This window comes from Peromyscus californicus, unplaced genomic scaffold, assembly GCF_007827085.1.
Source record: "Peromyscus californicus insignis strain IS unplaced genomic scaffold, ASM782708v3 Scaffold_14__1_contigs__length_90479793_seg_2, whole genome shotgun sequence".
NCBI lineage: Eukaryota > Metazoa > Chordata > Mammalia > Rodentia > Cricetidae > Peromyscus > Peromyscus californicus.
Genome location: NW_026294436.1, coordinates 56,616,954 through 56,630,113, shown reverse-complemented (window position 1 = coordinate 56,630,113; position 13,160 = coordinate 56,616,954). Strand labels below are relative to the sequence as shown.

The 13,160-nt window shown below is 48.9% G+C and overlaps 2 protein-coding genes across 5 annotated transcripts; both read right to left on the bottom strand.

Annotated features, from left to right (window-relative positions):
• Positions 1-1,157: 1,157 nt before the first annotated feature.
• Tstd1 (thiosulfate sulfurtransferase like domain containing 1) lies at positions 1,158-2,758 on the bottom strand. The gene is made up of 4 exons (XM_052737629.1): positions 2,501-2,758; positions 2,164-2,286; positions 1,523-1,685; positions 1,158-1,430 (listed from the first exon to the last, which is right to left on the bottom strand). The coding sequence occupies exons 1-4, from the start codon at positions 2,562-2,564 to the stop codon at positions 1,379-1,381; spliced, it is 402 nt and encodes a 133-aa protein (XP_052593589.1). The 5' UTR covers positions 2,565-2,758; the 3' UTR covers positions 1,158-1,378.
• A 119-nt stretch (positions 2,759-2,877) lies between these two features.
• Usf1 (upstream transcription factor 1) lies at positions 2,878-12,442 on the bottom strand. 4 transcript variants are annotated; one of them, XM_052737627.1, is made up of 12 exons: positions 12,311-12,382; positions 11,675-11,706; positions 7,286-7,378; positions 6,549-6,598; positions 6,286-6,401; positions 5,881-5,982; positions 5,090-5,285; positions 4,566-4,653; positions 4,370-4,428; positions 4,160-4,254; positions 3,793-3,921; positions 2,878-3,602 (listed from the first exon to the last, which is right to left on the bottom strand). In XM_052737627.1, the coding sequence occupies exons 3-12, from the start codon at positions 7,291-7,293 to the stop codon at positions 3,513-3,515; spliced, it is 933 nt and encodes a 310-aa protein (XP_052593587.1). In that variant the 5' UTR covers positions 7,294-7,378; positions 11,675-11,706; positions 12,311-12,382; the 3' UTR covers positions 2,878-3,512. The 4 variants fall into 4 exon arrangements, with proteins under 4 accessions (XP_052593587.1, XP_052593584.1, XP_052593586.1 ...); XM_052737624.1 differs by lacking the exon at positions 11,675-11,706 and having other exon boundaries at positions 12,311-12,442; XM_052737626.1 differs by lacking the exon at positions 12,311-12,382 and having other exon boundaries at positions 11,675-11,818.
• Positions 12,443-13,160: the final 718 nt, after the last annotated feature.

The following is a 13,160-nucleotide window of genomic DNA, read 5'->3' as shown; positions in this document are numbered from 1 at the left end:
TTGAGCAGTAATAGGCAAGCTTTTTTTTTTTTTTTTTTTTTGGTTTTTCGAGACAGGGTTTCTCTGTAGCTTTGGAGTCTATCCTGGACTAGCTCTGTAGACCAGGCTGGCCTCGAACTCACAGAGATCTGCCTGGTTCTGCCTCCGAAGTGCTGGGATTAAAGGTATGCGCCACCACCGTCCGGTGATAGGCAAGCACTTTCTATAAAGGACTAGGTAGTGCCATTTTAAGTTCTGAAAGACATGCAGCTGTTACAACTTTCTGCTAATTTCGTACAAAAGTAGCCACATACAACACATAAAGGGACGGTAATGACAGCAGTTTGTAGCTGCATATTGGAAACATCAGAGGAGCCCATAAAATCACACACACCCAAGCTTTTTTCCTATGTAGCTCAGGCTGGCCTTAATTAAATCTTTAATCCTCCTGCCTTCCCCTCCAAAGTGCTGGGATTATACACGTTCTATCACACATAGCTAGAAAGTGGCTTTTTAAAAAAAGATTTATATGAATATCTTGCTTACATGTATGTATGTGCACTTGTGCAATCCCAGTGGCCAAGGAGGTCAGAAGAGCCCGTCAGGCCCCTGGAACTAGAGTTAGGTTAGGTTGTGAACTGCCATCCATGAGGGGCCTGAGAACCAAATACAGGTCCTCTGCAAGAACAAGTGCTCTTATATTTTGTTGTCCTGGAACTCACTATGTAGACCAGGCTGGCCTCAAACTCAGAGATCGGCTCACCTTTGCCTCCTGAGTGCTGGGATTAAAGGCATGCACCACCACCTGAGCCAGAATAGGCTCTTAAGTCTTGCTATGTTACCCAGACTGGCCAGGAACTAAACTCCTGGATTCAGTCTCCCAAGTAGCTGGAACTGAACACACCTAGCTCCAAGATTTTGGTTTTGTTTGTTTTTTTAAAATTTATTTAACTTTATGTGCATTGGTGTGTGAAGGTGTCAGATCCCCTGGAGCTGGAGTTACAGACAGCTGTGAGCTGCCATGTGAGTTCTGGGAATTGAGCCTGGGTCTTCTGGAAGAGCAGCCAGTGCTCTTGACTCCTTGAACCATCTCTCCAGCCCTGCTCCAAGATTTTGTAAAGCTATTAGGTGATTATTTGATATGCATTCTGGGCTGGAAACTGCCGTCCTAGGTCAACTTCAGTTGTTCAACAAACTGCTTTAATTGGGGAGTAGGAAACAGATAAATGGACAAGGATCCCAAGATAAACACTGAGAATTAGATTACTATTGGAACCATTTTTTGTCCACCTGACAAATGAAATGCTCTTTATTTGAGTTTTTCATGTGCAAAGCACCAGAGACTTGCCCAACCCAGCAAGGTGGTCACGAGAAGGGTCACAACCACTAAGCCTTCCACCTAGCCCTCTTTCTCCAGCCATTCCTTATAGGCCCCAGCATAGTGTCGAGCCCTGTGGAGAAAAAGAGGGAAGAGCAGGTCCAGGAGGCAGTCCCCGGTCAGTTCCCAGTTAGCAAGCCTTACGACGACGACGCCTCGTCATACCCTGTATATCCAAGACCCTGTGCCAGCTCTGTGGCCTGGAAGCCCCGCTTGCCCATCTGACAGAAGAAAACAAGATTCTTGTCTTCAAGCTTTGGCTTCTCAGCACTGTACAAGGCTTGGAAAGCAGCTGGGTCCATGGTCAAGGCGGTTTCCAGCTCAGACACTGAGAGGACAAAATGGAGAGCCAGTGGCACATTGGGGTTCACAATATGGGCCTCAAAGAGCTGGGTCCTGGCCAATCTGCAGAGACTGTCCAAACATATGGTGGCCACCCTCCACCCCATGCCAACCTCAAAGACAAGGAACAGCCGACTAGTGTAGCAAGTTAGGCCAACAATGCAGCCACTTTCTGAGTCCTAAGGAGGCAGTAGAGGATCAGGTGGATTAGGGAATCCAGCTTCAGGCAGGTCAAGTATATAGCTGCTGACTTGCCCCTCTGGCTGCCTGCTATCCCCTCCAACTGGATAAGCTAGTTCCACTGCCAGGATTCTCCATTCAGCTTTTCTCTAGGGAACCTGAGTGCTGGCCTGAGCAAATATAAGGCCCCACTATCTCTACCAGCATCGTCCCTACCCTAAGTGAGGCCCCTTTAGCTAAAACCATCATGGGCTGTCCCTCTGCCAACACAAGAAATCCTATACCAGGGATGTTGAGTGCCCCGGGAATGGTACCAGCTTCTGCCTCCTCCCGAGATCGAACATCGAAGAGCCGGGCCCTGCCTGAGGCTAGGAGTGAACGGAGTTCAGAGAACGAGACTGTAGGCACTGAGAAAGAGGACACGAAAGAACTGAGGCTGGGGGGCCGCACTTGTGGCCCGTGCAACCCCCCCCCCCCCCAAGCTTCCCGACCCAGTGGAGTTGTTCATGAGGATCGCAGCCACACCCCTATGCTCCTCTCCCCACAAACAACTCTATCCCGGGGACCGCATACACAACCTCACCCCCACATCCCAGATACCCTCACGTCCTTCTCAGGTACCTCCAGTCATGGTGCCAGCAGCAGCAATTGTGTGACGGAGATGCAGGAAGGCAACCCGAAGCATTTCCCCTCCCTCCCTGAGCCCAGCCAGGGAAACCGGAACTGGAAGCAACCTGCGGCCCCTGGCTGGCACCCACGCAGCGCCCCAGTAGCACCTGTTGGCGATACCTCTAACCCCAGTCCACAGTTGAAACCTTTAAAGACTGCAGTGTAGGCCGGAAATGACATCCAGGCCTGGCACAGGTGCCAGGACTCTGGGTAATCAGTACAGGAATAGTCGCACCCACCCAAAGGTTAACCCAGGCCTCACTGGTCAAAGGCTAATATGCACTTTCCCTTCCCCCAGAACCCCATAAAAGAAGGAAAACAGACAACCGTGGCTCTAAACAATTTTATCTTTTAAAAAAAAGAGAGAAAGAAAAAGAAAAATAAAAAGAACCATCCCCAGAAGGGGAAGGCTCTCAGTGAGCCCCTGCCTATGTTTCTCCCTGGCTTCAGAGACTTCTGCAGAGGCTCAGTTGCTCACTGGCCCCTCCTCTATTCATGGGATAGCAGCCACCTAGCCTCCTTCCCCACCTCCTGAATAAGCCTGCTCCCCAGAGTAATCAGGTGCGTATCTTAACTTCTGCTCCAGGAAAGGAAGAGCCAGTGGAAGTGCCGGACCCAGAGAGTGTGCACAGACCCTCTGCTGGGCACTCTAAGCAAGCACAAGGCAAGCCCAGATTCGGTGTGTCCAGTGTCCACGGATACAGCACATGCAGTGTGCAAAAGGAACACAAGGACCCGGGGACTACATGGGGGGAGCGGGCAAGGCGGTCAGTACACGTCCACTTTGTGTTTCACACCACTCACTGCAGACCGACACACCACAGGGCCTCAGTTCAAAGCCACGCTTGCCAGACTGCCCCGGTCCCATGCCAGACGTGGGCAGTGAAGGAAAGGGGCATGGGATTAGCCTGTTGCTCCCGGACTCTCAGCAGTTCTAGGGCCCAAAGCCCCCGAATCCCCATAGTTAGTTGCTGTCGTTCTTGATGACGACCTCTAATCCGTGGTGCCGTAACTGAGCCCGCAGTAGCAGGTTCTTGTTTTTAAGATCTTCCACCTGCACAGAAAAGGAGGCCATAAGGGAAATGGCAGAAGAAGAAAAAAAAAAAAAAAATCGACACTGCTAAGCCAAAAACGTAGTCACACACCCAGTGCCGAGAAGGACAATGTGAAGTGTTTTCTAGGGACTCCAAACTGGGTCAGTGGCTACAGGGTTGCGGAGGGGCCTGTCGTGGCATTTGCCTGACCTGTTGTCGAAGCACGTCGTTGTCCAGCTGCAGCTGATCCAGCCCCTGCAGCTCCTCGGACAACCGGTGGTTGCTCTGCCGCAGCTCCTGGATGTAGTCACAGGCTTTGGAGAGGATCCCACCTTTACTCTGCAAGGCAAAGTCAACGAATGAGCACGGAGGCCTAAAACGCCTCGCTCGCTTCCCAAGAGCACGTTCACACTTGTGGCTTGTCCCGTCCCCCCCCCCCAACAGTGAGACAGCATCTCGGAGTACTGTGAGAAAAGGGCGGCCATGAACGCTCTACTCGCCACCATTTCTGAAAACAATCCCAGGAGACGGAACTCCAGCCTCCTCCTCCTCCCTGCTACCAGGGTCTTTCCATGACCTGGCCAGACTTGGTGCTCTCCATTGAGCAGTCTGGGATGATTTTGGACAGCTGCACAATCCAGTTGTTGATCTTGTCCCGGCGGCGCCGCTCCACTGTGGGACAAAGTGGAGGACACAGGGACTCAGTGAACGACCAGCCCTTCCTGCCCTCACACAGCCCACAAATCTACTGAGGTTGCTCCTGGCTTCGCACCTAGCTATCCCCTACCTTCATTATGTTGAGCCCGGCGTTTCTCATCTCGAGTTGTCCTGGGAGCCTCTGACTTCCTGACAGTAGAGCCCAGGGTGATCAGACCAAGGAAAAGACAAACAAGCAAAACCAGACTGTTTAGGGTGAAGATTATGCAAGATTTAGCAGCTATTAAAATCACTCAAAATAACTAAGAATACATAAGGTCACTCACGGGGAATAAGGGTGGGTCCTGGGGGCAATGGAACGCTGGCTCCCTCCCTGCAATACTTCTTGTGGTGACATCATCACAAAGAACTGACCTGTGAAGATGTGAGTTAGGCTTTTGTCAGGACCTGGGACTAGGAACCTCACCAAGACCTTGGGACCCTTTTGAGAATATGCTCCCATCTGCTGATAAAGCAGCTTAGGCTCACTATATGCCCTTAATTTTTTTGGGGGGAGGGGGTTGGGGGGGAATGGGAGAGGTTCAGACATGGTTTTTCTGTGAAGCCTTGGCTGTCCTGGAACTTACTCTGTAGACCAGGCTGGCCTCAAACTCAAGAACAGCCTGCCTCTGCCTCCCAAGTGCTGGAATTAAAGGTCTGTGCCAGCACTGCCTGGATTAAAGGCATTCACCACTACTGCCCAGCAACCCTGATCTCAGTAATTACTGAAAGTCAAGTGCTAAGGCCCAGAGCCCCCAGCCACATTCCACAGCCCAGTCCCACTAGCTGCCATCCTTGTACAGTATCTCACCGGTACTGGGAGGGGTGGCCTGCCCCAGGAGTGCCTCTGAGCCCTGGGTGGTAACAACAGCAGTTGTACTTCCAGATGTGGTACCCCCTGACCCATCTCCCACTGCGGTGCTGGGAAAGTAAGTATAATGTGTTTCAGCGGCTGTTCCCTCCGTGTCAACCGCATCGTCACTGGTGAAAGCACCCTGGATCACTGCCTGAGAAGGGAAACGAGCGGAGTCCAGTCAGGCAGGGACACAGTTCTACGCTATCACCCTGAAGTTTCTATCCCTACCAGAAGGAAGGAAAAACACAGAAAGCCTTCAAAGATAGCGACAAATGCAACCCCAACACAAAATTAAACTTACTTCAAATACGATCTGTAGTTTTTTTAATTCAATTGTGTGGGGTTTTTTAGATTTATTTTTATATGTATATTTTGCCTGAATGTATCTATGTGCACTATGTGTGTGCCTACTGCCTGAGGAGGCCAGAGGAGGCCATTTGATACCCTGAAACCAGATGGCTGTGACCCACCATGTAGATATTTAAGAACTGAACTCAGGTAAGTTTGTAAGAGCAGAGTGCTCATAACTGCTAAGCCATCTCCGCAGCCCCGACTGCATGTGCATGATGGCTCATGGGCACGATCTCTGTAGATGACAGGGTCATCTCAATGACAAAAGGTTGACTACATCTGAAGCTAGTTAGTGCTTTGGGTCAAAGCCACCCAAGATGCATGCGCTGTTCCTAATCCCACCCCTCCTTCCTACTGGCTCCTCCCCAGTCCTCTCACAGCCTATCCCCCTGTACCTGGGTCATAGACTGAGTGGCAGGGTAGCCACTGATGGCGCCAGTGCCCTCTGTCTGGCCATCCAGCTGCCCCTCAGACACCTGGATCACCCTGTACATCACCTGGAAGCAAGAAGAAGGGGGAGAGGTGGGAAGAGAAGATAAGAGTAAGTGCCCAGGTCCTACGCCCTCAGACAGGGCCTCCTGGATTGAGTCCCAGGAGTCCTTCAAAGACAGAGTCAGCGATTTGCCCCTTCTTTCCCAGCCCCACACCAATCTCTACTCTCAGCCTCCTATTAACATGTCATCCCCATCACACACAGTTTCATCTCATTCTCCAAGCCGCAGCTTCCCAAAGTATGTTCAGGCACCTCCCTTGATCCCAACCCCAGGTAACGTCTGCAGTCACCTGGCCCCCTCCCTTACCTGGCCCCCATTCTCAGTTCGGAAGACGTACTTGACGTTGGGGTCGGGGAAAGTAGCAGCTGACTGGATGCTGGCAATAGCTACACTAGTTGGGTCCTCTCCAGTGGCCACTGCACCTAAATCAAAAGAGGCACAGAGAGATCTGTGAGTTACCTGCCTCCCCCAGTCTACTTGCGTGTCGTTTAAAAGACACGCGGTGTGGAGAAGATGGCCAGTCGGCTGAGGCGGGGAGGCTAGGGTAGGCTCTTGGTCTGAACATTCACCTTCCTGGATCTGCACTGTCCCCTCTTCGGCTTCAGCTGTCTTCTGCTGCCTATTTGTGGAAAAACAAAGGGGAGATGTGAGACGCTCATGACTTGTCCACAGTCCCAAACTCACTGGCTGAATTCACAACAGATGTCAGGTGAGGTTAGATTAGACAATGGCAGTATTTTACTGCGGGAAATGACAGTTACTGCCAGTCATGGTGGCGCATGCCTTTAATCTCAGCAGTCAGGAGGCAGAGGCAGGCGGATCTTTGTGATTTTTGAGGCCAACCTGGTCTACAGAGTGAGTTCCAGGACAGCCAGGGCTATGTAGATATATTCTGTCTCAAAAACAAAACAAATTAAAACAAAAAACTAGTAAACTAAGTGTTTACCATGTACATAGACATCAGGCTATAAGCACTTTTTTTTCTTTTTGGCTTTTCAAGACAGGGTTTCTCTGTGTCGTCTTGGCTGTCCTGGATGGAACTTGTTCTGTAGACCAGACTGGCCTCAAACTCAGGAGATCAGTCTGCCTTTGTCTCCCAAGTGCTGAGATTAAAGGCATGTATCACCACCACCTGGCATACTACCTTGACACTAATAACACATGAAATCAATAGTGCTCTACTATTTTATAGATAAGGAAACCAAATCACAGAGCTGGTAAGTGATGGAGTTGGGGGACCCAAATCCAGTTCTGCCTCTGGAGGAGGCCATACCTCTCTCCTCCCAGACTCCACTTCTTCACTTACCCCTTCATCTCTCTGTGAGGGGGCTCATCCGAGGAACTGGTCTTTTTTTGGAAGTCTTCGTATCTCCTGACTCAAAGGCCTGAGTGCTAAATCCTGGTGGAAATTATAGAGTTTACAGTGAGGCTAGGCAACTGAGCAGCTCTCCAAGTTCTGGAACCTAGGCTCCAAGAAGACAAAGGCAGGAAAATGAACCAATTATCTGCAAAGGACAGTCAACTTCCCCAGTTCTGATGGCAAGGGCTGGCCTGCAGTGATTGAAAAACAACTCCTCATGAGACACAGTGGCTCACTCCTGGAATCCTAACACTGAAGGGAATGAGATGGGGGATTGGTACAAGTCTGAGGCTAGTTTTGGCTACAGAATGAGACTTTAGAGAGAAAAAGAACCAGGTGTGCTTGCCCACACCTGTAATCCCAATACTTAGGAGATAGAAGCAAAAGAATTAGGAATTTAAGGTCATCCTGGGTTTCAAAGCAAGTCTTAGGCCAGGTTGGGCTACAAGAACTTGTCTCAAAAACAAAAACAAACACACACCATAAAGTGGGGAGACGGCTCAGGGGTAAAAGCACTTGGATGGAAGCCTGACACCTGAATTCTAAAACCCACATGAGAAAGGGATGCTGTAGTGAGAGCATCTCTGAGTCATAGTGCACCTCGATGGAGAGATGAGCAGTAGACATAGGATCTCTGGAAGCTGGGTGGCAAGTCAAGGACCGACACCCCAAGGTTGTCCTCAGAACAAAAGAGACAAATCAGGCTGCTAAGGTGGCTCAACAAGCTGGACAGTAGCAGTGCACACCTTTAATCCCAGCACTGGGGAGGGAAAGGCAGGCAGGATCTCTGTGAGTTCAAGGCCAGCCTGGGCTACAGGGAGAGTGATGTGGAAGATCACTTTAACTAGGTAAAGGTGTGTTACATTTGTTTATGCTGCATTTGTTTAATTATGTAAAGATGTGTTGCTGTTTCACCTTGCCTGCCTAAGGCACCTGATTGGTCTAATAAAAAGCTGAACAGCCAATAGCTGGCAATAGAGGGATAGGCAGGGCTGGCGGGCAGAGAGAATAAGTAGGAGGAGAAATTTAGGCTTGGAGAAGAGGAAAGAGAGAAGAGAATGAGGGAGAGAGGAACATCCCCAGGGCCAGAATCCAGGCAGACAACAGCCAGCCAGACACAAAGGAAACAGAAAAGACATACAGAATGAAAGAAAGGTAAAAGACCCCAAGGCAAAATGTAGATGAAGAGAGACAGGTTAATATAAGTTATGAGAACTGACAAGAAACAAGCATAAGCCCCAACATCCACCCTATCTATGATCTGCTGGAGCACATGAAGGGACCTGACCTGTAGACCCAAAGCTGCAGGATCTCCAGGACACAGGGCAACAGCAGGATAACCAAGAGGAGTCCCAGTGAGGGCCCAGCATCCACAGTGTAGTAGAGACCAGAACCTCGAACCAGACCAATGACTCTTAGCAATGAACACTTGCAAGATACACTGACAAAGGGGTTTACTGCGTGACTGTGTCACACTGCAGCCTCCGTGAGATTTTTACCCCTCCCTTTTCTCTTAAATTTTGTTTTATTTGGGGAGGGGTGCAGGGGTTGAGGACAGATGTGAAGGGATGGGGACATGAATGGATCAAGATACATGATGTGCCAGGCAGTGGTGGGCACATCTTTAATCCCAGCACTCGGGAGGCAGAGCCAGGCGGATCTCTGTGAGCTCAAAGCCAGCCTGGTCTACAGAGCAAGATCCAGGACAGACACCAAAACTACACAGAGAAACCCTGTCTTGAAAAAAATAGCCCCAAGGCCAAAAAGGCACATAAAATAAATAAAAAGTAAAAACAAGCATAAGATGTATAATTCAGCTAATATTTGGCTTAAAAGGGCTTATTGGGAAATGTTATCATTTTTACTGTTTTCTACAGAGAAAATATTTTCCAGTTTCAAATAACTCTGGACTTTGGAATTACAACCTGTTTTTATGTTAAAAAAAAAAAAAAAAAAAGCCGGGTGGTGTTGGCGCACGCCTTTAATCCCAGCACTCGGGAGGCAGAGGCAAGCGGATCTCTGTGCGTTCGAAGCCAGCCTGGTCTCCAAAGCGAGTTCCAGGAAAGGCGCAAAGCTACACAGAGAAACCCTGTCTCGAGAGAAAAAAACAAAAAACAAAAAACATTTAAGTGGAAAATGCTGAAGGACCACTGAACTCGATGTTGTATTTACATATCTATATCTGTATAAAATGATTATAAATGTTGTTTAAAAAGGTGAAGTGCAAATGTGAATTTAATAAAAGTTGTAGATTTTCAACACTGTATACAAACCCCTTTATTGTAAATAAATATTTATGCTTAAAAAAAAACAAACAAATGAAAACAAGCATAAAGCCGAACATTCATAACTAGTGTTAAATTTCTGTGTCATGATTTGGGGGCTGGCAGTCAAAGAAAGTCTGCTACAATCTAGAACTACAGAGAAACCTTTTCTCGAAAAACCAAGAGAGAGCAAGAAAGCCAACTCTTGAAAGCTATCCTCTGACCTCCATAGCCCAAACACATGTATGCACACGCACACACCATAACTTTTTTTTTTAAAGCAAATTTTTAAATAATGTTCTTTGCTCCTTTCCCCCCACCCCCTTTGGTTTTGGTTAAGACTGTGTTTCTGTGTGTAGCTCTGGATGTTTTGGAACTCACGCTGTAGACCCGGCTGGCCTCGAACTCACAGAGATCCTTCCTGTCTCTGCCTCCCTGAGTTCTGAGATTAAAGACGTGCACCTGCAGCTCCTCCAAATTCATTCCAAGAGGGGAAGGAGATAATTATACTGGAAGGCTGAGAAATAATGTATTTCAAGGTACAGTATTGAAGCAATTATGGATTATTACTAAAGCTATTATACTCTGCTATGACAGCATTTTCATAGGAATAGCTAGGGTCATATTTAGACCACCACTATTAAATAACACTCACTACGGTCCCTGATGCTTCTTCCAGCTTCTTAGACACAAACTGTACAATAAGAAATTGTAAGCCAGGCAGTGGTGGTGCACATCTTTAATTCCAGCATTTGGGAGGCAGAGGCAGGCAAATAGATCTCTGAGTTCGAGGCCAGCCTGGTCTACAGAGTTCCAGGACAGCCAGGACTACACAGCGAAACCCTGTCTTGAAAACTGAACAAACGCCAGGCAGTGGTGACAGCCAGGACTACACAGCGAAACCCTGTCTTGAAAACTGAACAAACGCCAGGCAGTGGTGGCGCACACCTTTAATCCCAGCACTCAGCTCCACTGAGAAACTAAAGCTACATAGAGAAACCCTGTCTCGAAAAAAAAAAAAAAAAAAACCAAAACGAAAAACGAACAAACAAAAGAAAAATTCTAGTCCTCACCAGGCGTTTTGGTGCTGGCCTTTAATCCCAAGCACTCAGGAGGATCTCTGTGAGTTCCAGGCTAGCCTTATCTACATACTGAGTTCCAAGACAGACAGGGCTCTGCAAATAGAGATCCTGTCTCAAAATAAAATAACAACAACAAAAAAATTCCAGTCCTCAAATCTAGAAAGGGAAAAACTGGACCGTCTTTTTGCCATTGAAAAACCATTACTAACCACAAAACCTAGATTTGGCTCTTGGGCACCATTCTACTGTCAGGGCTCTTGTTTTGGGGGAGTCCAGATTTACAGCATCTGTTACAAACTCTAAAGCCCAAGTGCATCATTTCAAAGCTTCTTTATTTTATTCATCAAGGCTTCCTGTAGAGAAACACAGTTGCTACAATGTTGCCATGACAACTCCAAATCAACTAAGCCTCAGGAGGAAGGGGGGGAAAATCCAGGCTCAGGATTCTGAAGGAGAAAAGACAATGGGGGAGGAATCCATCTACAATGTTTCTGCCTTAGGACTCTTGACACCCCGCCAGAGAACCGGAAAAACAAAGAACTGAGCAGACAGATGCCTCCCGAAAGAAACAGCTGCACAGTACAAAGCAATAAAATCATCTCAACAAGAAAGGGGCAAGATTTTTGTAAATTCTCTACCCGAAAGATCCTCCAAAACCTTTCTAATCCAAAGAAAATCTTAAGTTTAGCGGATAATAAACCTTGGAAAGCCCGCGTGCAAAGAAAATGGTAACAACAATAACAAAAAGGAACAGAAAGTGAAACTGCCCATCCAAAGTAATGCTGCAAAGGGAGGTAGCACCAGCGCTTGGGGACCACCTAGGTCTCCATCCTCAAATGCCAGGAAGAAGAGTGCCTCCGAAGCTTGTTGCATGGCCTGCAGGAGGAGGCAATGAAGAGAAGGCAAGGCACGGGAGGCAACTGTATAGCCCACAGCTGTCAGACAGAGCAACTTCTGAGGCCACCCAGCAACGGCGTCATGCTACTTACTCAAATCTTGGTTGTACATCCGGAAGCGTTTCCTGAGCATTAAGAATATGTGACACGGAAATCAGCATAGGATGTTGTGGTTTGCACGCTCAAAAGGAGGGCCCAGCAAACGCCCTCGCCAAGCACGGACGCAAAGGCAAAAAAAAAAAAAAAAAAAAAAAAAAAAAAGGATCAAGTTCCGAAAGACTTCACGCGCCCGGACGTTGCCAGAGAACGAGGCGTCTCCCTGCAGGCCCACCAACTAGTAGTAGGCGCTTGGGGAGCGGGGCACCCGCCAGGCGCGAGCCCCGAAGCCCGCGCGGTGACCCTGTCGGCCCAGCCCGGCTCGCCCCGCGCCCCAGCTGCTCTGCAGAGGGGACAGGAAAGGACGCGGGGGACCTCCCCAGGCCTGCGGCTGGCAGCTGCAGCCGGTGGCAGGACACCGCGGGAGGGTGGGACGTGTGCACTCCGGGGCGGGGAGCGAGCTCGGCCCACAAAGCCGGGCAGGAGATAAAGAGCCCGGCACAGTCCCCTCCCCCAAAACAAAGGCTGGGTGGCCAGGCGTTGCCTGGCCTGAGAAAAGGAAGCCAAACCCAAGCTGCCCCGCCTCGCCGCTCCACCTCGTCTCCAGATTCCAGCTGCCTCCTACGCACTCACCGACCCAGGCCGCTTTAGTCGCCAATTTCCCCCGGCAGCGTTCTCCCTCTTTGGATCTAGGTCTCGCCATAGACAGCTGCTCATGCGCAATCGCAGCCTGCGGCCATATTGGTGAGGGGCGGAAGTGTTTCCTCGGCCCGCCCAGACTACTGATGGCCCCAGAACCGCCCGGTTTCCGTTCGCTGCAAACTTTGATGCGGGCTAAATTAGACGTGGGGGTGTGAGTTTTTACAGGCTCCTAAGAGAAACAGTATCCTTGGGGACGTCGCTGGCGTTCTAGCTGTTTTCAGCAAGAACCAGAAAAAAAAAAAAAAAAGACTAAATTGTACTTCCAGCTTGGGGCTAGGCGGAGCCTTTTTAATTCCACTAAGAGGAAGTAGGGGAGAAATGGCGCTTCTCGGCGCCATCTTTAACAAGGGCAATTTGGGACGCCATCTTGGTTCAGGGCATCTTTTTGAGGGGTTCCAAGTGAGCATTGGGACATTTCTGGGCATATGTAGATCTGGGTATATTCCTTTGAACTAGCGTCAGCAATCCCCAAAGACTTAATAGCTTCCAGTTTTTCTGAGGCTCATATGTAACAATTTTGATTACCATTTTTCTCACTCAGGGTGTATACCTATAATGGTTTTGGAGTAGTCAAGTATAATAGCTAGAATTCAGATTCTGAAACCATTCAGACCTCGATCTTAAATCCACAACTGACACTTCCTTTTTTTTTCTTTTCTTTTTTCGTTTTTTTTTTTTTTTTTTTTTTGAATAGGATCTTTATGTAGTTCTGAACTGTCCTGTATTGACCAGGCTGTCCCCTCTGTCACTTAGATCCCCCAGCCTCTGCCTCCTGAGTGCT

Coding starts and splice junctions, on each gene's coding strand:
- Tstd1 (XM_052737629.1), bottom strand. CDS start 2,564: ATGCTTCGGGTTGCCTTCCTGCATCTCCGTCACACAATTGCTGCTGCT. Junction 1,686..2,163: donor CGGGGCACTCAACATCCCTG/GTATAGGATTTC, acceptor TTGTCCTCTCAG/TGTCTGAGCTGGAAACCGCC. Junction 1,431..1,522: donor CAGGGTCTTGGATATACAGG/GTATGACGAGGC, acceptor TTTTCTCCACAG/GGCTCGACACTATGCTGGGG.
- Usf1 (XM_052737624.1), bottom strand. Junction 5,286..5,880: donor CCACTCAGTCTATGACCCAG/GTACAGGGGGAT, acceptor TTCCCTTCTCAG/GCAGTGATCCAGGGTGCTTT. Junction 3,603..3,792: donor ACGACGTGCTTCGACAACAG/GTCAGGCAAATG, acceptor TTTTCTGTGCAG/GTGGAAGATCTTAAAAACAA.